Source organism: Pavona decussata, unplaced genomic scaffold, assembly GCF_977016875.1.
Source record: "Pavona decussata unplaced genomic scaffold, jaPavDecu1.1 SCAFFOLD_46, whole genome shotgun sequence".
NCBI classification, from domain to species: Eukaryota; Metazoa; Cnidaria; class Anthozoa; order Scleractinia; family Agariciidae; genus Pavona; species Pavona decussata.
The window spans coordinates 329,574-357,461 of record NW_028145468.1 but is presented as its reverse complement, the minus strand read 5'-3'; the positions used below and the strand labels follow the sequence as shown (position 1 = coordinate 357,461).

General features: G+C 40.6%; 1 protein-coding gene and 1 pseudogene across 2 annotated transcripts in view; one reads left to right on the top strand and one right to left on the bottom strand.

Annotated features, from left to right (window-relative positions):
• Positions 1 to 72: 72 nt before the first annotated feature.
• Positions 73 to 16,720, top strand: LOC146482311 (uncharacterized; annotated as a pseudogene). Its single transcript, XR_014864121.1, has 2 exons — positions 73 to 162; positions 11,922 to 16,720. The product of XR_014864121.1 is annotated as an uncharacterized LOC146482311 (transcript).
• The window catches only part of LOC146482308 (symplekin-like), a 41,194-nt gene continuing 29,902 nt past the window's right edge, over positions 16,597 to 27,888 (bottom strand). Inside the window, exons 26-38 of the mRNA XM_085107173.1 lie at positions 26,315 to 26,497; positions 25,008 to 25,083; positions 24,128 to 24,221; positions 23,632 to 23,701; positions 22,993 to 23,101; positions 21,989 to 22,180; positions 21,486 to 21,587; positions 20,913 to 21,022; positions 20,418 to 20,495; positions 19,426 to 19,473; positions 19,089 to 19,157; positions 18,910 to 18,969; positions 16,597 to 18,154 (exon numbers count right to left, since the gene is read on the bottom strand). Coding sequence (XP_084963299.1) covers positions 17,867 to 18,154; positions 18,910 to 18,969; positions 19,089 to 19,157; positions 19,426 to 19,473; positions 20,418 to 20,495; positions 20,913 to 21,022; positions 21,486 to 21,587; positions 21,989 to 22,180; positions 22,993 to 23,101; positions 23,632 to 23,701; positions 24,128 to 24,221; positions 25,008 to 25,083; positions 26,315 to 26,497 — 1,479 coding nt within the window. The 3' untranslated portion in view covers positions 16,597 to 17,866. The remainder of the gene's footprint in view (positions 18,155 to 18,909; positions 18,970 to 19,088; positions 19,158 to 19,425; positions 19,474 to 20,417; positions 20,496 to 20,912; positions 21,023 to 21,485; positions 21,588 to 21,988; positions 22,181 to 22,992; positions 23,102 to 23,631; positions 23,702 to 24,127; positions 24,222 to 25,007; positions 25,084 to 26,314; positions 26,498 to 27,888) is intronic.

The window sequence follows — 27,888 nt, the reverse complement described above, 5'->3', positions numbered from 1 at the left end:
GATCGCTGAATATAGACAAATGCGTCATGTCTTGAAGTCGAAAGAAAGTCTTTCAAATTTCCGCATTCATTTCAAGTACAAGGTGTTCTCTTCTGTACGATACCGATAACTGCTGCTGCCTGATTTAGTTTACTCTGCAATTAAGTGGAAACTTAACAAAGGGTGAGTATTCTTTATTTCTGACTTTGGTTTCTCTTTTATGGCTGTCGTTTCAGGTAAACTAGTAAAATTCCTATGTACGTGTCCGATGACGCGAAAGTTAGGAATTTGCATCTGTTTATGATGTAACGTGCATCGTTTCTTTTGATTCATTCGTCCCCTTCGGTTAAGCACTTGGTGATCGTACACTTTACAATCAAAACAAGAACGAGCCATAAAATTTGGTTCAAGCTCCGGAGTAATTTGTGGATGAAATCCTACGGCTGGTGTAAGTTGATCCTTACAATTCAACTGAAAGCTATTTTAAAAGCGTAGCACATAATCTGCTGCTGTTTGTATTTTTACTCAGAATGCCCGCAGGGCAGTCCGTGTCAAGGTTTCGGTCGGGTATGTTTTTACTCGGAATGCCCTGAGGGCAGCTCGTGTCTAAAAATGGACTCGGTATCATTGTTTTTACGCCAGGTGCCCTGCGGGTAGCCCGTTTCAAAAAATTGGTCTGGAAAGGTTTTTTTTTAACGCGGGATGCCCTGAGGGCAGACCGTGTCTAAAATTGGGCTCGCTATCTTGTAACACAAACTGCAAGGCTGATACTACGTGAAAGAGTTGACTTTGCGAGACAACAACCCGACAGAAACCGACAAAACAGGGCTGCAACCGTGGACAGCTGTTTCGTTCTTATTGGAACTCGTCAGCACGGTGTAGCAGTTCTATATGAAACCAGCGACAGAGCCAGCTCAAATAAAATGCAACAAAACCCATGTCCTATCAAGTCTCGTACTTTGAACCTGCCCGCCCCCCGAATCACGCGTTGCCACATCACGTGCCTCAGGGAGAAAGCAGGCGGGCAGGTTCAAAGTACGAGACTTGATAGGACATGGGTTTTGTTGCATTTTATTTGAGCTGGCTCTGTCGCTGGTTTCATACAGAACTGCTACACCGTGCTGACGAGTTCCAATAAGAACGAAACAGCTGTCCACGGTTGCAGCCCTGTTTTGTCGGTTTCTGTCAAGAAAAAACGGATTAAATTTGTGGCGCGATATTGGTAACATGTTGTGGACTCAAGTGTGCCGTTTTCAAACGGAAATTTCACCATTTTGAAGCGGTGAATCGAAAGAATAACTTCTAAGAAGCACTCGACATCTAAAACGGTGGAAATTGGAGAGTTCCTGGCGAAGGAATCGTGCTTTCTTTGACAGTCTTAGACCACGATTGCAGACAGAAAAGAGGTTATTGAGAAGCTTTCGTTATCGCAATGGAATTCCCGCAATTTCCCTTGAAACCCTGAGTAGCGTAACATAAGGGAAACAACGTAACGCGATCTTCGTGACTCAAACTATTCCATTAGCAAGGATTGTTTTATAAATCTGCGAAACATACAGTTGGAATAAATGAATCAGCCACAGCATCACGCGTAATGCCAGTATAGCAGGCATCTTGTTTTTTTTTCTTCTTCGTCGTAGCTACAAATCGGTACATTAATTTATTCATTAAACTTTCCCCTCTCCTACTCGGGATGTACTGTTCTGATTGTCTTCAACAACAGCAGGCCAATCAAAATCCATTCTTGTCGCTTATATCGCTAGGGAGGGGACCCACTCACCCTTACCTGTGTGACGTCAACGCATCATTTGATTTCTTTATTAAAACTGCATTAAATTGTGGCGCCATATTGTTTATAACATATTCTGGACTCAAGTGTGCCGTTTTCAAACAGCAATTTCACCATTTTGAAGCGGCAAATCGAAAGAATAACTTCTAAGAAGCACTCGACATTTAAAACGGTGGAAATTGGTGAGTTCATGGCGAAGGAATCGTGCTTTGTTTGACAGTCTTAAACCACGACGCGAGACTGAAAAGAGGTCATTGAGAAGCTTACGTTATCGTAATAGAATTTCACAAACTTCCGGTGAAAGTCTAAGTCGCGTAACACAAGGGAAACAACGTAACGCGATCGTCATGACTCAAACTATTCCATTAGCAAGAATAGTTTTATCAATCGGCGAAGCAGACAGTTGGAATAAATGAATCAGCCCCAGCATGACGCGTAATGCCAGTATAGCAGGCATCTTGTTTTTTTTTTCTTCGTCGTAGCTACAAATGTGTACATTAATTTATTCATTAAACTCACCCCTCTCCTACTCGGGATGTATTGTTCTGATTGTCTTCAACAGAAGCAGGCCAATCAAAATCCATTCTTGTCGCTTACATTGCGAGGGAGGGGACCCACTCACCCCTACCTGTGTGACGTCAACGCATCATTTGATCTATTTATTAAAAACAGATTAAATTTGGCGCCATATTGTTAACATGTTCTGGACTCAAGTGTGCCGTTTTCAAACGGAAATTTCACCATTTTGAAGCGGTGAATCGAAAGAACAACTTCTAAGAAAAACTCGACATCTAAAACGGTGGAAATTGGAGAGTTCCTGGCGAAGGAATCGTGCTTTCTTTGACAGTCTTAGACCACGACGCGAGACTGAAAAGAAGTCATTGAGAAGCTTACGTTATCGCAATGGAATTCCCGCAATTTCCCTTGAAACCCTGAGTAGCGTAACACAAGGGAAACAACGTAATGCGATCGTCGTGACTCAAACTATTCCATTAGCAAGGATAGTTTTATCAATCGGCGAAGCATACAGTTGGAATAAATGAATCAGCCCCAGCATCACGCGTAATGCCAGTATAGCAGGCATCTTGTTTTTCTTCATGGTAGCTTCAAATCTGCACATTAATTTGTTCATTAATCTCTGCTATATCCTAGAAGGGATCTATTTTTCTGATTGTCTTCAACAAAAACGGCCCAATCAAAATCTATTATCGGCGCGTATTTTTTTTTATTTAAAGTAACACATCTTTAACAAGTTACACGTATGACAAATTACAAATTACAATGACAAAGTACTCTGTTATGGCCTCCAATATTACAATATACGTTGCTTATTTGCACCAGGCGTTACTTACATACATTAGGAAAATGAATAAAATAAAATAATTAATTAATACTGAATGAAGCAAAAAAAACAAAAAGCAAAAAACAAAAACAAACAAACAAAAAACCAAACAAACAAACAAACAAAAAAAGGTTAATAGCATGGGGATGGGGGAGTAGGAACGATTTCTGATCTTAATTCAACACAATAAAAAAAAACTTAGTCTGTAAAGTTTATGAGGAGCATAATCACGTTACTAGTATTTTTTCGGTGTTAAATTACAAATTTTCAACTTTGTATTTATAATTGATTCTAGTAATAAATTCGTTTAGTACAAGTGAACTGTTCTTTAGTTCGCTTACATACACATAGAATTTCATGAAGAGGAGGGTGTAATTGAATTTTCTCACTAGCTTCATGTATGTTGAGTGCTTAATGGTGGCAAAAAGCGTTTCCTTTGTATCTGGTTGAAAGTTGGAAACATTCTTAGTATTAAACCAATAAATGACTTTGTTTGTGAAGGTTTTTGTAAATTGGCAGTCTACAAAAGTGTGATTTATGGAGTCTGGCTCACTACAGTAAATGCAGTCACTGTCTGTATTTATCCCATATCTGAATAGTTCTTTCTTTGTGATGACAATCCTATGAATAAATTTGAATTGAAATTCTTTCAACTTGTTTCCTTTGCATATTTTTGAAGCCATTTTAAAAACATCTATCCAATTCTCTGTGTCTATTGCCGGCTTTCACTGTCACGCCATAGCCGTGTGCGTGAAAAAAAAAATTGGAACCATTCCATGAATGAAGTCAAGAAATTGACATGTTATAGATGATAAGTAAATAAGAAACCTGTCCAAGTGTCAGGTCTGTGCGGTATTCCGTACTCGAGTTATTTGACAAATTGTTTCACACAAATTTATACAGCTTAGTATGGAGACGCCATGTTGGTATCCCTCTGAGGAACACCAACATGGCGGCCGGAAATAGGAAAAAACATCTGGAGTTCACTTTTGCCAGAAAAGAGGTTTGTTTTCCTTTGTGAATTTCCAAATGTTAAGATAAATATTTCTCCTCAAACTTAAACTGTTTAGAATGCTGAAAATCACTCGAAGAGGCATTTTTAAGATACAGAACAGCTCTGTCACGGAAGTCCTCTTGATGTCACGCACGATGAAAACTCGGAAATTGAAACTCTTCTATTTTCAAAAGGAAGTACGACATCGAGCTAAGAAATTGTGAAAAGGCATATTTTTAGGTAATCTTTCCTTGAATGAAGGTAAAAATTTTGTAGGCCTCCCGGTTTTGAATTCTATAATTTGGTGACGTCACATGAAAGCCAAGAATTGAAATATCTCTTTTCCATCTTTCTGGGTCAGTGTGAAGTGATTGGTGTTTCTTAACAAGACGTAGGCGATAGTAGTCTCTTGCCCTATACGTTTCAAAGTTGATTTGACTAGTCTAGCTCAGTAAGAAAGATTCCCAGTTTTCTCTGTAATTGAGGATCCCGTTTTGCCCTAGGACTCGCGCTCTGTTCTTCAAACGCACAGGAATTGCACTCAAGATTTGATAGAACTGGAGAAAGTTTGTGTTACAATGATATTTAGCTTGAAATTATTGAAAAGTTAGACATTGATCGTTTTCGTTAAAAAGTTGTTGGATCGTATAGATACCCTAGGTAAACCATTCCCTTATAAATAGCGGTTTCCCATCAACTAAGATGTCTTTGTTATTAAATAGAATGGTGTCGGTTCCTTGATCATAATTGTACAGAGTCTTGATTTCATCAAATGCAATAAGTATATCTCTATAGAATGTCAGCCCCAAAGATTTAATTATTCGTACTTTTCCATAGAGTGTTAATCCTCTCGATTTCCAAATGTCCAAATTTGTCTGCAGTTTTTGTACTTTCAAAGTAAAGTTCATCTGGTTGTTACTTCATTCCTAATAATTTTGTGGGAGTATTCATCCATTTCATGCCTAGCGGTTTAGTTCTGTTATTCAACCATTTCCCCGAGCCAGAATGCTTTTGTTTTCTCTTCGTTGAGCACTAATCCAGAAAAATTCCCAAAAGCGTTCATAGTTTTCAGGGCTTGTTCAAAAGAAGCCACATCAGCACAGAATAAGTTGGTATAATCTGCAAATTGGCTTAAATTGATCTCTGAACCAAAAACTCTGATTCCTCTTATGGTCGAATTTTGTCTTATTTTGTTTGATAGTATTTCTGCCTTCGGGATAAACACATATGGCGAGATCTGTGGGCATCCTTGTCTTACTCCTCTAGAGGGCTTAAACCATTCTGTTGCAAAACCATTGTTTAAAGCTGTGCTTTCTATGTCCATGTAGAAGATCTCGATCCACTTTCTTAAGCTGTCACCGAAATTGACGTTTTTGAGAGCACTTTGAATACAAGACCATTCTAGGGAGTCAAAAGCTTTCTTAAAATCAACTCATCTTAATATACCTGGAGTGTTGTTCGCCTGAGTTTTCTCTATAATATCACTTATTAATCTTACATTTTCTCCAATATATCTTCCTATTATGTAGCCAGTCTGGTCCGGATGTACGAGTTTTGAGAGTATTGGCTCAATTCGCCTTGCGATGGCTTTCGATGCGATTTTATAATCCACATTTAGTAAAGTGATGGGTCGCCAATTGTGTAAAAGTAATAATTCAGCGTCGTCTTTCGGTAAAAGTGTAATTATGCCGCTACGCTGAGAAATCGATAACCTCCCAAGTTCATATATGCTCCATTCAGGTTTGCTAATAGATCTGTTCCTACAAGATCAAAGAAATGCTTATAAAATTCTACGGTAAAACTGTCCTCGATTTTTTACATTCTTCGTAAGTCAATGGACCTTCTAATGCATCTCTTTCTGCATCGTCTAATTTAGGAATTTCCATGCTTTTGGTAGATGTTTCAAAGCTGTCCAGTGCATCTATTGCTTGAGAATTGTACAAATTACTATAATATCTTTGGATCATTGACAGAATTTGTGTTTCATCAGTAGTTGCTTCATTATTTTCCAATTTAATTTCGTTTATATTTTTTAAATTTAAAAAAATATATTTTGCAGCTTTTTCGCCCTCTTCTACCCAGCGGCATTTAGACCTGAAAATTGCAGCTTTGCCTTAATTTTCATATTGGTGTTGGAGTTCTTTTTTAAGGTCATCATATTGTTAAAGAACGCCGTCAATGTTATCAAGATTCTGGCTATTGCAGATTATTTTATCCAGCTTATCTAGTTGTTGTTTGATCTCCGCTTCGTGCGTATCAGTCACCTGTGCTTTTCTTTTAGAGAACGAAATGGTTGTGCTTCTTATTTTCACTTTAATCGGTTCCCAAAACAGGTGTTGGTCATTTACATAATGAAATTTTTCACGAAGCTAAGGATATAATTCTAGAATTTTGGTTGTGTATTCCTTGTCCTCTAATAGAGAGTTATTTAATTTCCAAAAATCCGGTCCTCGAGGATTCTCGTTCCGCCACGACAGTGATTATAATATCATGTTGTGATCTGCTGCTATTGAGGTTTGGATGTCCACTTTTTTAACAAATTTTGTCAAGTGCTTGGATATTAAAAAGAAATCTATCCTAGATCTCACACCTAACGTTTTAGACCAGTACGAGAACTTGTTGACATTCGAATAACGAGTTCTTTGTATGTCGACAAGGTCAAGGGTATCCATTGTGATATTTACCAAATTCCTACATGCTAATGGCCTCCAAGGAGAACCGCCTTTGTTGTCGTTTTTAGATAATGTACAATTCCAATCACCTCCAACTATAAGAGTTGTAATTTCTGATTTGTAGATTAAGAGACAGTTTAGTTCTTGAATGAACCTTACTTGTTGTGTGTGATCGTTGGGCGCGTAGATATTACAAAATGACAATTTTAGACCGTTGCAAGTGAGATTGATTAAGATTATTCTACCTTCCGCGTCACTGGATGTGAAGATCACTTTTTCTTTTACCGCTCGATTAATCAAAATACAAACACCTTTGCTATGAGAAGTCCCGTGAGAAAAGTACATTTCACCTTCCCATTCATTTCTCCAAACGGCTTCATCGCTTGTTTTTGAAAACGTTTCTTGAAGAAAATAAAAATCAACCCCCTAATCTTTCAAATACATGAGAATGCTCCTTCTTTTAACCGTATCTCTGAGACCTCTTACATTTAATGAGATTACCGAACATTTGTGCAGGTGTAATATATGCATTAAAGGGCAGATTTTTGGAGTAAAAAATACGGCTCGCATTCCCCCTCATATTTACAATAGTATCCACCAAAACAAAACAAAACAAAAGCAAAAAAGATTACCATAATGAATTTAAGAAACAGATCTATTTTAAGAGTTCTTTCACTCAGCAATCCAGTCCGTAGTCCCTTCTTTTATTCAGCAGTCAGTTTAAAGATCATCTTAGTCCTCTTCACAATAAATTCTCACCGGTGCTCCGCTTGGCGATGTCTTCACGAATACTTTTCCATCCATTGTCCATGTGCTGGTAATCATGTTGTCTCTTTTCATCTTGTTTGCTTTCCAGAGCTAGAGAGGCTCTCTTCGATAATTCGTAAGATTCTCGTTAATGAATATACGCTGTTCTTCTCGATAGCGAAGGCATAGCTTGGAAACACATCAAAGGTTCTCACGTTTTTAAGCTTGGTTCTCGCTTTGTAGAGAAGAAATTTTACTTTGTGGATCACAAATTTGACAATTACATTAGAATAACTTCCAATAGGCAAACGACAGTTAAAACGGTGGGAATTGGAGAGATTTTGGCGAAGGAATCATGCTTTGTTTGACATTTGTAAAACCACAATCCGAGGAGGAAAGGTCATTGATAAGCTAAAACACACATCAGATCACTTTGTCGAATTGGTGCTTTAACGCCATTGGAAATCCACTTCAGAAATTTAGGAAAGCTTTATGGCTGATTTTTTTTGGTGAAACGAGAACAATTTTTAATCTTACACTTTTATTGAAACTACATAACCACAATAGAAAACGTGAGTGAGGCCATGTGTGTGGTTACAATTTCCGGTATAACGATAAGTAGCTTAACACAAGGGAATACGGAAATCACGCTATCTTTCCATTAGCTAGGATAGTTTAGAAAAACTGCGAAGAATACAAAGGCAATAAATGAGGCCACATTAAGCATCCCGTGAAAATGACATAGGGGCATCTTGTTTATTCATTAAACTCCGCTCTCTCCTAGAAAGGATCTATTGTTCTGATTGTCTTCAACAAAAACGGCCCAATCAAACTCCATTATCGGCGCGTATATCACGTCAGGGACGGGACCCCCTCATCCCTACCTGTGTGACGTCAAATCATCATTTGAATTATTCATTAAACTTGGATTAAATTCTGGTCTCTCCTAGAAGGGATGTCTTTGTCCACTATTGTGGTGGCTATATTGTTTACATGTTTTAGACTCAACTATGCCGTTTTCAAAAAGAAAATTAACCCTTTTGAAGCGGTAAATCGAAAGAATAACTTCTAATAAGCACTCGACAGTTAAAACGGTGGGAATTGGAGAGTTCTTGGCGAAGGAATCATGCTTTGTTTGACATTTGTAGAACCATAATGCGAGAAGAAAAGGTCATAATTAGCTGAAACACACATCACATCACTTTGTCGAATTCATGCTTAAACGCCATTGGAAATCCACTTCAGAAAAAGAGTAAAGGTTTGATTATCAATTTTTACTAAAAGTTTCCATTGAGGAAAGCGTTTTGCCTGTCTTTCTTTCTGGTTTATTATTTTTTTTTGGTGAAACGAGGGCAATATGTAATCTTACACTTTTATTGAAATTACATAACCAGAATAGAAAACGTGTGTCAGGCCATGTGTGTGGTCTTACGTTATCGTAATGCGATTTCTGGTATAACGATAAGTAGCGTAACACAAAGGAATACGGTAACAAAACCACGCTAGCTTTGTGACTCAAACGATTCAATTAGCTAGGATAGTTTTAAAAGTCTGCGAAGCATACAACGGGAATAAATGAGGCCACATTAAGCACCCCGCAAAAATGCCATTAGGGGCGTCTTGTTTACCTTTGGATTGTGAAGGGAAAACATCGTATAAAATTTATGTTCTGTTCTAAGCATGTCTCAATCTATTCAATATTTGGGTGTCTAGGAAAGGAAAGCAATGGTATGGAAATTGATAGCGTCAGGACGACGTGACGTGCAAAACAAGCGAATCTGCGATGTTTTGTGACTACAGACAAAGCCAGAAATTTTGAACTTTCGTGGGCAACTGATTTTAACGTGTCCAATTCATATTAAAGCCAATTAATAAGGAACTGTGTAATAGTTAGTAGGAGAGGAGGGGGCGGAATGGTTGACAATCGGGAAGGAGGGGGGCAATATAAAATGATATGTTAATAGTGGGGCGGGGGGGGGGGGTGGCAAAATGTTTATTAGATTGTGCAAAGGAGGGAGTGATGTCTAATTTTCATTGGCAAACTCACTAGTGATTCAACGGTAAACCTGTACTTCTAAATATACTGTTTTTATAGTTTTTGTTTTCTGGAACCGTAACTTGTATGAGTATCCAGTCATTTCGTACCCACGGACGTTTCGTACTCAGATGATTCGTACCCAAATATAGACGATTCGTACCAAATCTCGGTTGGTGCGTACCCAAGCCTCTGATCGATTCGTACTTCGTACCTTGGTCAACAATCATAATATAAAACACAATTTAGTTATCACGGATAATTTAACGAAGGATAGTGCTTATTGTCAGAATCGTGAGTCTATAGCTACATAATTTCTCTGGTCAAAGAATCCCAATTCGAATAAAAATAACAATCGCATCCAACTTAGTCAACCTAGCGGTTCACTTTGTGGGAAAGCATTCACATTCTGCTACAAAGCTCGGGAATGTTCTTCCTCTGAAACTGCGCAACTCAAGTTCAGTGGAAATTCTTCAATCGAAACTGAAAACGTTTTTATCAGTATAGAAATGAGTCGTATAAAGAGTACAGTCATTCAAGCATTTTATTTTTCTTTCAGTACGTTTACTCCATCTTATTAAGCACCACTTTAAACTTGTTTTAGAAACTTTATACTAAGTTTGCTTTCAACCATTTAAAGTGCATTTCAAATGGCTTCCACAAACTGGCTCTTTCATCCACTATTTCCAGGTCGAATTAGAATTTTGGAATGTTGGTTTTTGTGGGGGGAGGAAAACCGGAGTGCCAAGAGGTAAATCCTCGGAGCAGGACTGGGAACCAACAACAAACTAAACCCACATAGGGCGTCATTACCGGAAATAAGACCCGGGCCCTCATGGGTGGAAGTCGAGTGCTCTCACCATGACTGCGCCATCCCTTGTTTTGATGGAGAAGCTGCAGAGTCCATTCAGCAATTCTTAGGATAAACGGAATTATAGTAGGCTCTAATAGAAATGTAAATTATCATTGACTCCTTCGTGCTACTACATAAATTTTTTTTTAATGTTGCTAACAAGCATTACCTGTTGTACAGTTTTGTTGAGAATTGGCCAATTTAACACTATAGCATTCCAAAAGGATATCGTCAACGCAACTGTACAGCACTGGTAACTTTTGTCTGTTCAGCACTATATTTTATTATTGTTGGATTCATTGCAGCCATTTTGGTGGTAAAAACATACGAAAATTTGCTCACATAGTTTGCATAAAAATGGAGTTAACTCCAAGGGGAAAAAAATTTCATTGTTCCATACCACCAATCTGGCCGCCATGATGTAACGTGCAATCAACCTATAGGGCGGTAGTCCGGTCAACATTAGGGGAAAAAAACAATCAGATGAGGGTTGGGGGGGGGGGGGGGGGGACTTTTTAAAATTTTGTTATGTAGGAGGGTTCTAATACGTATTTAATTTTTCGTTCTAGGTAAGGGGGTAAACCCCTATTTTTTGCAATATCTTTAATTTCCCATTTCTCAATCCCCCTCCTGCTAATTCATTGCAAATATTTGTCGAAATACGTCGCCGATAAAAAATCCGGTAATGGCAAGTAATTGATTACAAATCGCAGCGAAACGACTTACATGCTGTAATATTTTGGGTTCAGGATTTCCTTCTGGAATAAAGGTTAGTTTTGAAAATATTGTTAGTGAAATTCTATCGGATTATACTCTAATTTAGAAGATCACAACTGCATGTGTGCAGTAGTCTAAAACTGAGTTTGTTGGAAAGTTTTTGACTCAGCTCAGGCAACGCGATGCCCGCTCACGAAATGTGTTGAATTGTCTTGGTTATTGTATAAAACAAATAGATTCCATTTTGCCGTGGGTCTGTACTCTGATAACGCACAGAGGACGTAAAAACGTGGTGAGAACATCAGTCACGCTACTCGCCTGCGGCTCGTAGCGTACTTCTTTGTTCTCACCACGTTTTGACGTCATCTGTACGTTATCAGAGTACAGACGCACGGCAAAATGGAATCTATTTGTTAAACAATAAAGGCACTCCTTGTGCGTATAACGTAATTAAAACTTGGTCTCGCTACTTTTTTTGGGACTCGCTACTTTCGGGGGGGGGGGGGGGGGGGTCGCTCCTTTCGGGGGCTCGCTATTTTCGGGATTTATGAGAAGCCACATAGTTTTGACGTTACTTTCGGGGGGTCGTTTCTATCGGAACTTTACGGTATGATACTTTCAGGTTCAGAAACTCTAACTTCATCCTTAAAGAACGTATATTTACACTGTCCACACACTGAAAAAAATCGCCTTAAGAAATGTACGCGTACAGGTAATGCGGGGCGTTAGAACTTGAAACAAGCCACTGAGAGCCCACCTCCGTTTTGCTAACAGCAGAGTGTTATTTTTATAGAACTGTACGTCAAACAACCTGAAAATGGCCTCTGCAACAAAATTTAGCGATGAGCAACTGAACTACTTCAGGATTTGCTGTGTCACCACTGATGTATTAGCCGAGGGTCTCCGAACAGTCTTCAAACAGGAATGGGACATCCGATACAAGGCTACATTGGGTGAATGGAAGGACGAGCCAAGGAATGGATTGGCTTTCAAAAACGGGGAATCTCCTCGGAAACAAAGAAGAAATGCAAAACTTTTAGCGACCATGATAAACGGAAATCGAGCTGAGTGGGATTGCACCATGCTCTTTTACGTCATCTTGTACTCGGATTGCATCGGCAACGATCTTAACGCAGTCGTCAAGTCAAATGTAGAAGACCTCAGGAAATTTCGTAATGAAGATTTTGCTCAGATTCCACGAGGCCATCTCTCAGACCCAGAGTTCCATAATGCCATAAGCACAATTGATGTTGCATTCCAAGCACTCGGGCTCTCCACCTTACGAATTCAAGAAATCAGAAACCAGGGAAGTTTTCCAACGGAGAAGTTGACAAAGATCTTGAAAAAAGTTGACGGCCTCCTTAAGGAACTTAAAGAAAAAGAAGATGAAAGACAAGTCCTTGAAGATCAGCTTCGAGATGAAGTTTCCTCATTTTGCATTCTCCCCCCCAAGCCTTCACACGAAGTTGCCGGTCGAGATAATGAGGTGACTAAAATAACCCAACAGCTGAAAGAACTTAAAGAAGGAAACGAAAGCTGTTTAACTTACCTGTACCTCTCAGGGAATCCTGGAAGTGGCAAATCTCAGTTGGCCGGGCTCGTCGCAAAGAGATTTTTCCAAGAAGTCAGAAACACTGCATTTGTTATGACTCTTAATGCTGAAAGTCTTGACTCACTGCTAGAATCGTTTGTCTCTTTCGCTCGACTGTTAAAGTGTTCAGAATATGCAATTACAAACACCCTCAGTTCTAAGGATTCAGAGATAGAGGAGAAGATCGCCAATCTCAAGACGTTAGCTAGCACAAAAGTTGAGCTCTACACATCGTGGCTACTGGTAGTTGACAATGTTACTAGCATACCTCAAGTAATTGTTCATTTGCCAGAGCCTGGGAACGGGCAGTGGTTAGGAGGGCAAATGCTGATCACCACACAGGACACTGCTTCCATCCCTTTAACAACTTCTTCCATTAATCACATCCCAGTGGGCAAGGGCATGGAGCTTGTTGATGCCACTTCCTTATTAGCCATGCTTTCTGGTATCACTGACAGTGAGATGGAAGCAGAAGTCGCGCGGACATTAGACTATCAACCTCTTGCCTTAGCAAGTGCCGCCACATTTGTTCAGCAAGTTCGTCAAAACAAAGCTTGTGCAAACTATGGCTGGAAAGATTACCTGGAGACACTAAACCAAGGCCAGCGTACTTGCACTGAGAGCCTTCTTTCTGAGACAAACCCAAGCTATCCAAAATCCATGACTGCAGCGATTACATTAGCCGTGAAAGATGCGATGTCATCAGACAAAGTTTTAAATCACACATTCAATTTTCTTTCGGTCTGTTCGCAGCAAGCACTAAACCTAGAAATTGTGCTGAACTACATTCGGAATGCAGATGAGGAATTCAAGGATGACGATATGATTCGAATGCGGATTCAAAGAAGCCAATTGTTGTTACTTGAAGAAGACGATAATGATGTCTACATTCGCGTACATCAGGTCGTGCGCAATGTGATCAAATCTGAAACTAAAAGCTACTCAGAGGATGAAAATCTCAAAATCGGTCACGGGGCCATTACATCATTTTATCAGTTTATAGATCATCACCTGTCAGATGACTTGGGTTGTGTTGTTAACAGCAGGCATGTGGTCCCTCATTTAAAGTCCTTAAGTACAGAAATTCAAGGTACTTATAACAGAGAAGAAATAGCCCAAGTCGACGAAGACTTTACGTTGAATATTAGACACTTTCCAGATTATTTGATGAGGTTTAGCAAGATATGTATTAACCACTGCGAGTTTAACACAGCAAAAGTGTTTCTAAATGTAGCTTTGAAATTACTGCCGCATGATGGCACCGCAAGAGATGAAAATGCTTTAATAGCCAATTCTCTACTTGGCGCTGTTCATCGTGAACTTGGTGAGTTTCACCACGCCCAACTGTACCACGAGAGTGCCCTAGCTCTTCAAGTACAAAAGCTGGAAGCTCAACATGTCGAGGTTGCCAGTTCTTATAACAACTTGGCTACTGTACTCTATAACCAAGGTGACCTGGATCAGGCAAAGGAGTATCATGAGCGTGCCCTGGCTATTCAAATACAAAAGCTGGGAGCTCAACATGTCGATGTCGCCAGGTCTTATAACAACTTGGCTACTGTACTCCATGACCAAGGTGACCTGGAGAAGGCGAAGGAGTATCATGAGCGTGCCATGGCTATTCAGATACAAAAGCTGGGAGCTCAACATGTCGATGTCGCCAAAACTTATAACAACTTGGCTTCTGTACTCCATGACCAAGGTGACCTGGAGCAGGCGAAAGATTATCATGATCGTGCCCTGGCTATTCGACTAGAAAAGCTGGGAACTCAACATGTCGATGTCGCCAGTTCTTATAACAACTTGGCTACTGTACTCCGCGCCCAAGGAAACCTGGATCAGGCAAAGGAGTATCATGAGCGTTCCCTTGCTATTCGACTACAAAAGCTGGGAGCTCAACCTGTTCATGTCGCCAGTTCTTATAACAACTTGGCTACTGTACTCCATGACCAAGGTTACCTGGTTCAGGCGAAGGAGTATCATGAGCGTGCCCTCGCTATTCGATTACAAAAGCTGGGAGCTCAACACGTCGATGCTGCCAGTTCTTATAACAACTTGGCTATTGTACTCCGTGACCAAGGTGACCTGGAGCAGGCGAAGGAGTATCATGAGCGTGCCCTGGCTATTCGACAACGAAAGCTGGAAGCTCAGCATGTCGATGTCGCCACTTCGTATAACAATTTGGCTACTGTTCTCTATGACCAAGGTGACCTGGATCAGGCGAAGGAGTATCATGAGCGTGGCCTTGCTATTCGACTACAAAAGCTGGGAGCTCAACATGTCGATGTCGCCAGTTCATATAACAACCTGGCTACTGTACTCCGTGGCCTAGGGGAGCTGGAGCAGGCGAAGGAGTATCATGAGTGTTCCCTGGCTATTCGACTACCAAAGCTGGGAGCTCAACATGTCGATGTCGCCAGTTCTTATAACAACTTGGCTATTGTACTCCGTGACCAAGGTGACTTGGATCAGGCAAAGGAGTACCATGAGCGTGCCCTGGCTGTTCGACTACAAAAGCTGGGAGCCCAACATGTCGATGTCGCCAGTTCTTATAACAACTTGGCTATTGTACTCCGTGGCCAAGGTGACCTGGAGCAGGCAAAGGAGTATCATGAGCGTGCCCTGGCTATTCGAATAGAAAAGCTGGGAGCTCAACATGTCGATGTCGCCACTTCTTATGACAACCTGGCTACTGTACTCCGTGGTCAAGGCAATCTGGAGCAGGCGAAGGAGTATCATGAGCGTTCCCTGGCTATTCGAATGAAAAGGTGGGAGCTCAACATGTCGATGTCGGCGGTTCTTATTACAACTTGGCCGTTGTACGCGAAGACCAGGGTGACCTGGAGCAGGCGAAGGAGTATTATGAGAGTGCCCTGACTATTTTGATGAATAAACAAGGAACTGAGCATCCCTTTGTTGTCACTATTCGAGACACTTTGGCTCAGTTACGCCAGGATAATGAAACTGAAGATGGTTTGCAAGTGCAAGGTTCCAAAAGCTTTCGTAGTTTGATTTGTAGAATACTTTGAGAATAAGTGAATTTGAAACGTGGTAAAAATTGGACCGGTAGTTCAGAAGTCGTTTAACGCTAATCCCGGATTAAAACTTAACCGAGGTTTTCATCTCACTCGTTACACATTATTTTAAAAGCTATTTTTAAGCTAATGGTAAAGAAAAAGTCTAATTCAAAACTAAGGAAGAAAAAGTCTTTTTGAAGTATCTTTATTGACTATTAATTTAAGTTGAATCGGAATTCACGTTAACCCAGGAAAAGCTGAATCGGGCTTTGGACAACTGGGTCCATGCCACTCAACGGTAAGGCAAGCGTCTCTAACCATATCCCCGAGATTGGCGATTGCCTCGGAGCTGTCCGATCAAAATACACCGCTTCAACGCTTAATTTGGTGGATGTCCTACCCTCGCAGCGGGGTTTAATGCAAAGCCCAGTGGTAGAAAGAAAAACAATGGAAAGAGAACAACGATCTGCACAGAGGAAATAGAAAACAGAGCGTTTTATAACTCTTTTATGATTTGTTTAAACCTCTGTGGGAACTGAGAATCAGTATAGTGATAAGACTGCATGGAGTCAGTTTTTTTTTATCTCAGTTTTAATTGAAGGCAACAAGCTTAGAAAAAAACATAACATCTGTACAAGGAGTGAAAAGGCTTTAGTTTCGTCTAAAAATTACACTCATCTACAATAAGGGAGAAACCTTGCGCCGTGAACCGTGTATTCGATGCGAGAAGAGGTGACCTTGGAGGCCTGCTGGTAGTAGATGATTCGTTCGCGGGTTTTGCTCACAGCTGTTTCATTTCTTACTAGCCATTAACAAAAAGCGAAAATGTTTGATTTTCTCCATGGACTCTGAGACCTGGCTGCGTTTCTTCCGTTTAATAAGACGGTCATTCGCCAAACCTAAATGTACAGAAGTTGGACGGGTTGTGTAAATTGGTTTTGTATATTTGTTGGAAATAATAATAAAACTCATGTTTTTAACTCATTTTCAGTTCGATACGAGAGAAATCTGGGGTAGGGCCAAACAGTGCGACACTAGAAAAAACTACCACAAGATTTTCTAATTAGACCAGACTGTTTATAGCTCTGTACAAGCTGAAAAAAAAAAGAAGAAAAACGAGCGAGATCAGTTTGGAATTAGACTGAAGACGTGCCAGATAGGAAAATATCTAACGACACAATCCAAAACATGCATCGTTTAACCCTTCAAGCCCCAGTGGTGACCAGCATCTAATTTCTCCTTACAATGTCGCTGCTTGATTAAACATTTCAGTCAGGAGAATAAAGGAATTAATCACAAAAGATTAGATGTCTTGATTTTAAGACAAAATCTCCCAACTAGTAGCATAAAAAATATATAGAGGACAGTGACGAGAATTTATGCGTTGATATTGGGCTGAAAGGGTTAAATGCGATTTAAATGATTGCTTTGTCCGAGTGGAAAGAAATTGAGTTAAGCCTGGTTTTCACCAGGACATAAGCAAAAGAGTAAGCATAAAGATAAGCAAGTGAGAACACTAGCTACATAAGTATAAGGGCAGACTCATGCACAGAATACTATTTCTTGACAGAGGCTCTCGATAGCAGTTCCCCTTACTGCTAAGCAAGATGGCGGAAGAAACAGTTGACTGTCTTGTGCTTGTGTTTATGTCGTCAGTCCCCGTTCTCATTAGTGAAAACTATGACATAAGCATAAGCACAAATACAACGAACGTGTTCGTTCTTCTTGTGCTTACACTTATGCTTATGTAGCAGGTGTTCTCATTTGCTAAAACGGCGTTTGTGCTTCTGCTTCTGTTTATGTCCAAGTGAAAGCCAGGCTTTAATATTAGCCGAAAGGGAAATTGACATGTATTTGGTACAGCAAATGAGAAGTAGGTATCTGAAACTGGCCTAAATAAGGTCAGAACAAATGGTAAAATATAGCACTTGTCGTTATCCAAATGTGTTCGTCCCCTGATCCCTTTATCTTTCTTATTATGAATTACTGCATGCAAGGTTGCGTACAACAATTTCAGGGGTAGCAATGTTCAGTTGCACTGAATATCTAAGGTGCTCTCATTTACATTCCTTTTCAATTCAGGGCTCGCCGCGGTTTCACTGCTGCTTCTGAAGTTTCAGCAATTCCCACTCAGTTTATCTCTCCTTCACTCTCACTCTCCTCCCCAGCGCTTTTCTCCTTTTTCTTTCGGGGTGACCTGGAGCGGGAGCGCGATCGGCGTGATTTTCGTTTGTCTTTCAATGATTCCTTCGCGTGCGATCGTGTCCTCTTCGGCGATTTGTCGTCCTTCGTGGAGTCGTCGGTTTCGCCTTCGGGATCAATTTGTTCCTTATCTGTTTTTTCTTGCTTGGGTTTCTTCTCGTCTTTCTTGCCTTCCTTGTCCAGGATTTGGAGTAAAGACCGTGGTATGTGCGCACGCTAGGAGGGAGACACAGAGAAAACAAATCAGAACAAGCTTGACTTGTCTTTCCTTCAATAATTGGTTCGCGTTGACGTACTTGTGTGGCTTACAACTACGATCTGATCCTATCTATCACTGCCCAAAGTAATGGGCCGTGAAGTACTGAGAACAATAACGCCAGCCAAAGGAACAATTTATATTCCTTGTCAAAAACTTTTGTAGCGATAAGCGACTACCTCTTATTAGCGAGTAAAAATGACTGAAAAATGTGGCAAATTTTCAAGTGTCCAATTTTGGAACTCATAACATGTTTCAAAAAAATCTGCTTTTTTCAACTAGCAGAACCAAAACTGTACTGTGCCGTTCTTGCAGCTGTTTAAAGGGAAAGTGTAATGGCGTTTTTGAAAGACCTTTACTTAGCCACAAATAATTCTAGAACAACGAGAAGAAAGAAATCAACTCAATTCTTGATAGGAACAACTTGAGATCTGTTCTAGAGCATTTTAAAAACAAAAATGCGTCATTTTGGAAAACGTTTTCCAAAAATTCTTACTCTGTTTCTGGCCAGAGGCACTAATCAACAGTTCTGTTGCACAAGGGTGGGACAATTTTTTCGCTCTGTTGACAGGCACACATTTTGGGTTTTGAAATGCCATTAAATTCAAATGATACTTGTCCTTTAATGTGACATTTGAAAGGCTGATTTCGCTTTGTTGCGTGACAACTAATCTCGTTGCCAGTGGCTGCGTTCCTTTTGGTCAGCACAACATACCTGATGAGGAGTAAACGACTGAACATGCGCAACCAAGTTCTCCTTGAGTTCGGGGCAGATCTGACAAATTACAGAGAGAAAATCATCAATTAAAGGAAAATGTTTTGATGGACGTCAAATTCGCTGAAGTAACGCCGAAAGAAGGCAATCAGTAAAGTGAATCAATGTTTTCATTTTACCTCAAACACACTCTCCAGCTGCCGAGAGGGAAGCTGAAGAAGAACCGAGAAAGACTGGGGCTTTGTCATCTGTCAAGCAAAGAAGAAATGAAAGCAACGTGTTAATAAATACGACCATAATACCACAAAAGTACAAAAAGCAGGGGTACGGAAAAGAATGGTTAATTCTGAGGATCCTGTCGGCACTAATATTTTTTCGGTAGCATAAATTAACTAATCAATTAACCAAACAAAGGGGAGGGGGAGGGGTAGGAGGGGTGGGGTTAAGATAGTGGAGAAAATTCAATGACCTTGAGTGTTTTCAAGATACTGATACAATGAAGATGAACGAAATTACCTGACAACATTTGACAAATCCTTGCCAGACTTTTGGTTGCTTCCACACCTGTTTGATAACAAACCAGAGTCAATTGAGACTACAAGCATTGAATCTGACAGCCGATTCTAACCAGGGCCCGCTTGTTCGAAAACCGATCAACGCTAATCCCCGATTTAAAGTTAACCTAGCTGTTCATTTCCCTCGTTAAAAATGTTTTTAAAAGCTGAGTTTAAGCAATGTTAAACGAAACTCTCAGTCAAAACTATAAATCGAATTAAAATCTTTTGGAAGAATCTTTGCTGATTAGTAATTAAACTTGCATCAAACTTCACGTTAATGCAGGGTTAGTTTAATCAGGCTTTGAACAACTGGCTCCAGAACTGAGTCTTCATTACTACAGGCAACAGGATGGGCAGGTTAGTTTCGATTGGTTCGGCAGAGGAGGGTACTTTGGCAACGAAGCTGAGCAGAAATTGATGGAGCCAATCAACCAGGATAGCGAGTGACGATCTCATCGGCGATTGCTTTGCTATTGATATCAACCCCACACCTTCTCAAGCTTTGATTTCCCCTTAGGTTCTTTTTCAGACGTTTAACAAATCCCAACGCACATTATAGATGATACTATGCCATTAATAACTGGTTCACGTGAAACATTTGCTGAAAAAAGTCTGCTCGCGAAACTGATACGCCACTATGTAAATACCTCTTACTAACCGAGTTCGAGGTTCGTACTTTAACTTACGGACCGAGTTTTTTCCGGTTGATTAATGGCCCGCGCGCTTCGTGCTTGGGTCATAAATCAACGGAAAAAAACGAGGATCCGTAACTTACAGTACTGACCGAGAAAACGAGGTTAGTAAGATATTTATTATATCTCTGAAGTTAATCGGGCGAGCGGCAAAGGAAACTTTCAAATTTAGGGGGCCGTGCAGTGAAATACGAGCCGCGAAAATGACCAATCACACCGCGGGTACTAACTGAGAGATATAATCAAAATGGAGACGTACCTGTTTGGTGATGAGCTTAGCGAGTATGTTCATCACAAAACCAACCAACCGAGGACAGATACTAAGCGACTGGATTACCTACACAGTAAAAAGAAAGATATGAGTTGACCTCCTTAAATAACTTCTAAACCCCGTGACTGATGCATAACCTCTTGAGAGTTATTTAATACACGGCCAACTGATAAGCGGTCTGTACAAAATAAGAAAATATATGGCTCATGCGTCTGGCAATTATTTAAGAAGTTTGAGCGCTGTGTTGATAAGAAAACTTTTAATCTTACCCGCAAAAAATAAGCGACCATCTTTACATGATGATCTTGATAGCGCCCAGACGTGTCTTATTTTATCCTTCGTTGACAAAAACTTGATCACGTCGTTCTTAGGTTAAGGAAAGAATCTGGTGATTTTATCTTTTCGCTTTCTCTTGATAGTCTTTTAATTGGGAAGAGAACGAGAAGAGGAGAGAGAAGAATAATCTACTAATGTAATACTTACCGTCCTCATAAATAGAGTAGGGAGAGGATTCATTTCCATCAGCTGATGTAGAACAACTGCCAACACCTCTTGCGTGTAAATGGTCTTCTCCGCAAAACACAAGCTGCTGGCTGGAAAAGGAAAAAGGTTTCCTTGTTTACACCGGTTCTAGTTAACGAGGGGAACAGCGGCGATTTAACTTAAAGCGACCTCATTTCCCGATACTAACGCTGGGTTTCCACTGTCGCTTAATTTTAACAAGCAGACAGACATAAATTGACTGGTTTCAAATGTAGACACAATGATTGTGGTCAGACAGCAGGAGTAAAGCGATTTAGCACGCTATTTAAATCACGATTGAGCTTAAATCGCTGTGCGACCGCATCACAATTAGACAAGCAAGGCATTCTTAATATATAAAAAAAAGGTCGATTTCCACTTAAGAAAACTACTTGTGGTCTTCAGACCGTGATAAGCAAAGTAAAAACTCTGATATTCTTGAATAAAGATTTAGTGGAAAACCAAGTTTTAACTCGATAGTGTCGCTTCAAGAAAGACAGCTGTAAACTCAAACAAGACTCAAGATTGCGTTACCTTTCATTACAGATTTCATGTCACTCTTGGCCTCGATCTGATGCAGAGCAACGAGCAGTTCTGATGGACTCAGAGGACTGGTGGCGGATACTTTGGAGTCACCTGGAACGAGATAGAGACTCGGGCCGGGTTAGGGCTGGACAGTACATCACGATCATCAACAACAATAGCTACAACTAGTAATAATCAACGATTAGGGAGTGCGTTCGATGATCTAGATCCCAGGCTGTCTTTCCTTTGCCAAGTTGGTGATGATTTCATCCGCCCCTGCAAAATCTGCGGGGGTTGCCAGATATGCGTACCAAGATCCATCCTTTAATTGATTGTCCCATACAATCTTGACTTCAATCTGTATTAGGAGTGCTTTGTTTTTACGCTGAACGCAATAACAACCATAGACTTACTCAAAGTCCTTTGTCCCTCGTTTCCAGGCTTAAGGTCTCGCGTTCATCATGACTCGATATTCACACGCTAAAGTATGAGGCAATTGTTAAATAACTTACTGTGAAAGCAGCCTAGCAGTCTGTTGAAGACTTCCTTGACCACGCTGGGTGACTGTTTGATCAGTTTAGGCAGTACAGCGATGATTTCTTGCTTCTTCAGACCCGTGAGCACAGGGATCAGGAATCGCACGTCAGACACACGCTTGTGGTAAAGCTCCTTGACTCTCTTCACAAGCTCCGCTGTTGGAACCGCTGGAAAGGAATAAGAAAAGTACCACACGGATAAGGGAGTCGTCTAATCCAAGGGTAGAGTTCGGGAAATGTCCGTTTAGGACGGTACCTACTAATACAGAAGTATTTTTGCACGGTTTATAACTATGCGGGAAAACAGATTTTAGCAAGGGTTGTTGGAATCCAAGATGAAAATTGGGGCTAACCATCTTTCAGAGATAATCAAAAAAGCAGTAAAATACAAAGCAATCTATGGCGTTCTTATTTCCATATTGAAGCTTTATCATCTCTGAAAAATGCATGGTTACCCCAAACTTTCTTTTTGGATACCAATAGCACTTGCTAAGCTCTGCCTTCTCTGCACAGTTTTAAACCGCGCAAAAATTTCCCTGTATTAGTAGGCACCACCCATAGGAAACCCGAGTATCTCGAGATGTGCAAAACGTATGCGAAGTAACAAAATTAGGCACCGTCCTTAAGCCTTTACGCATCTGTCTGTTTATTGAGTTAGATGCATTATTCGTCAACGAATTCTGCATCTGACGTTTGTACTCCTCACTTACCCTGACGAATAATACGTCTGAAATGTTTAAAACGCGTCTTCCAATTTAAATTCAGCCTGTCCTTCGTTAAAAGGCTGTTCGAAACGTTGGACAGGGCTACTGCCTTGAAACATTTACAATCCTGACGTGATTTGAAGATTAAAAAAGCCGTCTAGATGGGAAGAAAAAAATTGTTCCGGTGGGACTGTCCGTTCACACACTGGTTACAACAAAAGTTTTCTCTGATACCGGACTTCGTTATGTTAATGTCCTTAGAGAGTATTGTAGTACCTTTATCCGTTATAATGTTAAGGATCCTGGCTATGAGGGTCTCAGCTCCCGTAGGACAGTTCTCTACCAACTGTAAGAGTTCTGGTGAGGCCATACCAATAGCACGGACCTAAGGCATGAACAAACGATATGAGCAAGCACCAAGTTTGTACAGGGCTTTAGGAATAAGTCACATTCTCGACATTAGAAAGATTTAAAATTACGCTTACGGTAAACGGAAGAAATGACCACGTGACCATGTTTACCCTATATTTGCTGCTCGCTGTTATCAGTTTCTCAGTAAAATTGAGTCGTTTTGCTTTCACATGAAAGGCCAGAATTATTGTAAACGTTATTCTATACCCCTCTATTGCGATTCTATATCTCCCGATTATCTCACAACACCCTTGTTAGTGAATGAAGCTACCGGTGTACCTGATTTCAAGATAAAGGAATTAACAGAATGAATATATGTAGGGGTATTTGGAAATTTTTCCGCTTGGCCCAGCCACTTAGCTCGATTAGCTTGCTTTTTCTAAGTGGCTGTGCTCTCTTCCTTAGTAATTTTTCTTTCCTGCCTTTATGTAAACACTGTATAATTTCTGGGCACGAATAAAGATAGTTGTAGTTGTTGTAGTTGTTGTTGTTGTTGTTACTCACGGGATGTTCAAGATGCCTGAGGATGATTCTTTTAATAATCTGTGACGAGGCGGTGTATACTTTAGCTAGTCTGGAGAGAAAAACAATATACAGAAGTCACGATACAAAAAAGGCAAACAGCAACAATAAGAGAGAAGCGCGCAGCGCCGCGAGTACTCGCCAACTAACCAACATGATCCAGTTTCGAGTCACGGAATCGTCGTCATTGTGGGTGGAGTGTATTGGTTGGTTTTCGCCCTGGCTTGCCAATCACGAGATATGTAAACAGTGTAATGAGCCAATCAGAACTAGAAGCAAATAAATGTAACCGGCGCCAAGCGTGGGAAAACGCATGCGAACAAGTCAGGATTGGGTCTGGTTTTGCTTCTTATTGGTTGAGAAAGTGGCGCGAGTCTTTCTAACCAACCGCAGAACGAAGTAAAGTATAACTAAAGAAACTACCAAATTGCTTTCGACAGTCAGTTAAAAACCACTCTACTAACTTGATCTGACTTACTCATGAAACAGCTTGTGGTTCTGTGGAAGCAGAGCGAGGTACAAATACAGACAGAGTTTAATAGTGTCATCCGTCCACTCTCCAGGAGCGATTTCTGCAACAAGTAGAAAATTAAGAAATGTTTTATCACAATGATGTCAGCGTATTATTCAGTGAGCGACACAGACATGCTCGAAAAAAAGGAAATCCGAGTGCTTCTTTCAGGAGTCGAACGATTACTGTTCGGATGCTCTACCACTGAGCTAGAGGAGACTCGTGAGAGCTAAGGCCATTAAACTAGGTTCATGGGACAAACATCCTGCATACTGCCAGGATTGGAATGCCAATGTGTGGCATGTGCGCAATGGAAATAATGTGATGGAATATGTTAAGCCTGGTGAATAAATGAGAATGACGTATTAATCAGTAAATGACACAGGCATACTCGAAAAAAGGAAATCCGAGTGCTCCTATCAGGAGTCGAACCTAAGACCTTCCGATTACTGGTTCGGGTGCTCTACCACCGAGCTACAGGAGACGCGTGGGAGCTACTTAAGGCCATTAAACTAGATTCATGGGACAAACATCCCGCATACTGCTAGGATTGGAATGTCAATGTAGGGCACATGCGCAATGAAATAAATGTGATGGAATATTTTAAGCCTGGTGAATGAATGAGAATGGTGTATTATTCACTCAGTGAGTGACACAGGCATACTCGAAGAAAGGAAATCCGAGTGCTCCTATCAGGAGTCGAACCTCAGACCTTAAGGAAGGATTCTCACCACTGTACTGAATAAGTATTAATTGTAAATCTCCTATGAACATAGTTGAAAGCAAGTTCAGAGCCATGGTTAGCTACATTTGAATGTAGAATGAAGAGCAGTGTGATGAGCGGTACCTTCATCAGGGTCTTGTCCAACAGGAGCTGGCGGGTGATCACCTAACAGTTGCTGTAGAGACTCCAAAGCGTACTTCTGAAATGTGAAAAATTTTAAAACAATACATGTACATTAACAGTTCTTAAAACATTATAAACCATTATAATTTATAATTCCACTGAACTCTCTTAAAGGTTCTTAAAGGTTCACAGTTTGGCGCATATCCATGAATCAAAATACTTTTTCGCCTTTGCTCGCTATGACCCAAGCCTGTTTAATTTAATTCGTTGTTTATGAACCATTCCGAAGGGAATTAGGAACTCCAGTGGTAATTTTTTCATGTGATTGCGTTTTTTCGCATGCAAATAACTGTAAACACATCAACCGTGGAATAAATCCTACGGGTCAACGCTAAATTCAATATCGACAATATGAGTGCAATCCACTAGCATTTTCTGTGAATTTTGGTCATCAGTCATTTTGCTTGGACTAATCATAGAATGTGATTACCAAAGTACATATGAGTAGGATTTTTAAGGCCATAAAGTTGATGAGAAAGTGAAAAAAGCATTTAGATTCATGCACATGCGCTGAAATGTGAACCCCTCCCTTTAATTCTACCCCCTTCTCCTAGCTGACCTCGTAGCTACTAAAGATCGCAGGCAGATCTAATCCATGGGTTGTGAGTTCGAATCTCGCTGAGGTCAAAGATTTTCCTTTGATTCTTGGTAAACCCTTTGCAGCACACACACAAACATTACACAAAGACTTGATAAATTCATTTCGCTTTCTAGAGGTGCTACGAGGCCTATGCACATTCTACTTGGCAATCGCTAAAACCTTTTTGATTTGTGTTGTTTACAACATTAACAAAATAATAATGACTGCTTGAGGCCGGGAAAGTTTTTGTGTGTTCAAAATTAAACACCTACCGTAAATCCCCTTATAAGCTAGCCTCCCACGCAGACGTTCTTAGGGGTTCGTCGAGCAGGAACGCGTGACAAACCCCCAAGAACGTCTGCGTGGGAGGCTACTTATAAGCCCCATTGTCAAATAAGCCCCCCCCCCCCCCACCCTTTTAGAGGAAGATAGTTGTTTCCATGTCAAGACAGTCCTTGCCCTCGTCGAAAATTTGAAAGAAACTTGACAAAGCGCCTTCGTTCGAAACGTAAAGAAATCTCATTCCACGCTAGTTTTATTTTACCGCAACTCTAGACTGTTTCCTCCTTTTCTCCGCCCCCCCCCCCCCTTCTCTATTAACCATCCTCTCCACTCCCCGAAGGGGCTTAAGAGAGGATTTATAGCATGTCTCCATGCACAAACGCACCTCGATATACTCTGCTAGTTCTGGCCTTGTGTGTAGTTTCTTGGCTGAGTGAATTGCCTGTACCCTCACTTGTTCCTTCTCGTTTGTCGTTAGTTCCAACAGTGTCTGTAACAGCTGCAGTTGAGCTGCCGGTCGCTTTAAGATTAATTCTCGTAGCGTGGAAAAACCAACTTGAAGGCGCTCCTAAAGAAATAAGTAGTAAACTTTAGAGCCGAAAACACACCTTGTTGATGGTTTAACCGATTATAGACAAAACAAGAAATTATGTCTTTGTATTTCTAAATGTCGATGTAAAATTTTTAATTTTAAATGTATAAAGCGTTTTAATTTTTATGACACTGATTTTGTTTTTAGGTGCTTTTCATATTGTAATGAGGGCCACGGGTTTACTACTGTCAAGTGTTACCCTCTATAAATAAAACCTTTACCACTATTTCTTATTACTAATACTTTATTACGAGCTGCTTAAAGGGGAAGTATCACGAAAATCTGATGTCATTTCAAAACCCAAAAATGTTTGTCAGACAACAGAAACAAAAAATGATTGTCTAGGTTCGTTATAAATTATCACCCCAGTACAATAAAGCTGTCGATTAGTGCCTCTGGCTAGAGATAGAGTAGGTCGGAATGGATTGAAACTTGAAAAACGTTAAACTAATGTTTTTCAAGTTCTCTCATTTTTGTTTCCAAAATACGCTAGAATAGATCACGAGTTGTGCCTTTCAAGAACTGAGTTGATTTCTCTCCTCTCGTCGTTCCAGAATTATTTTGTAGCAAAGTTAAGGTCTTACTTCACCATTGTTAACACAAAAAGGTCAAAAACCCCATGATACTTCCCCTTTAAAGACACTGAAGGAGCGTAAAACGAATGCTGGATCGAGCCTTCTGAAACTTTCAGAACGTTTTCTCTCCAAACCAACGGGAAAGAAAGTTATCTACATGTATTGATGTTTTATCAGATAGCAGTTGTTTAGGTAAATTCGTTGGCCTGGCGTAAACAAGTTGCACAGGTTACAGAACTACCATGAGCATCATAGACTGTTCACAGTCCCCCTATTTTTCCGTGGGATTCTCGAGACCGGTACGCTTCGATGGAACCGCCGCCATCTTGGTTTGTAAAAGCGAGCGCGATCTGGGGAGAGTGTCTAAACTACCGAGGGGAGGGGGAGTGGGTGTTAGTATAGTGAGCGACGGGAAGCCTCCCAACTCCGCTCCCCTCCCCTCGGTAGTTTAAACACTCTCCCCAGATCGCGCTCGCTTTTACAAACCAAGATGGCGGCGGTTCCATCGAAGCGTACCGGTCTCCTGAATCCCACGGAAAAATAGGGGGACTGTGAACAGTCTATGAGCATCAATACATATCTTTTACCGTAAACCTTGAAAATTGGAGCAGTTTTCAATTGAATGTCGTAAAACCAAAACCAAAGTAATTACTCTGACCAATTACTGAAGAGAAATGCAAAAGGCGCAATGAACCAATCAGAACTCGAAGCAAATACATGTAACCGGCGTCAAGCGCGGGAAATGCGTGCGAGCGAGTCACGATTGGTTTTGGTTTTGCTTCTCATTGGTTG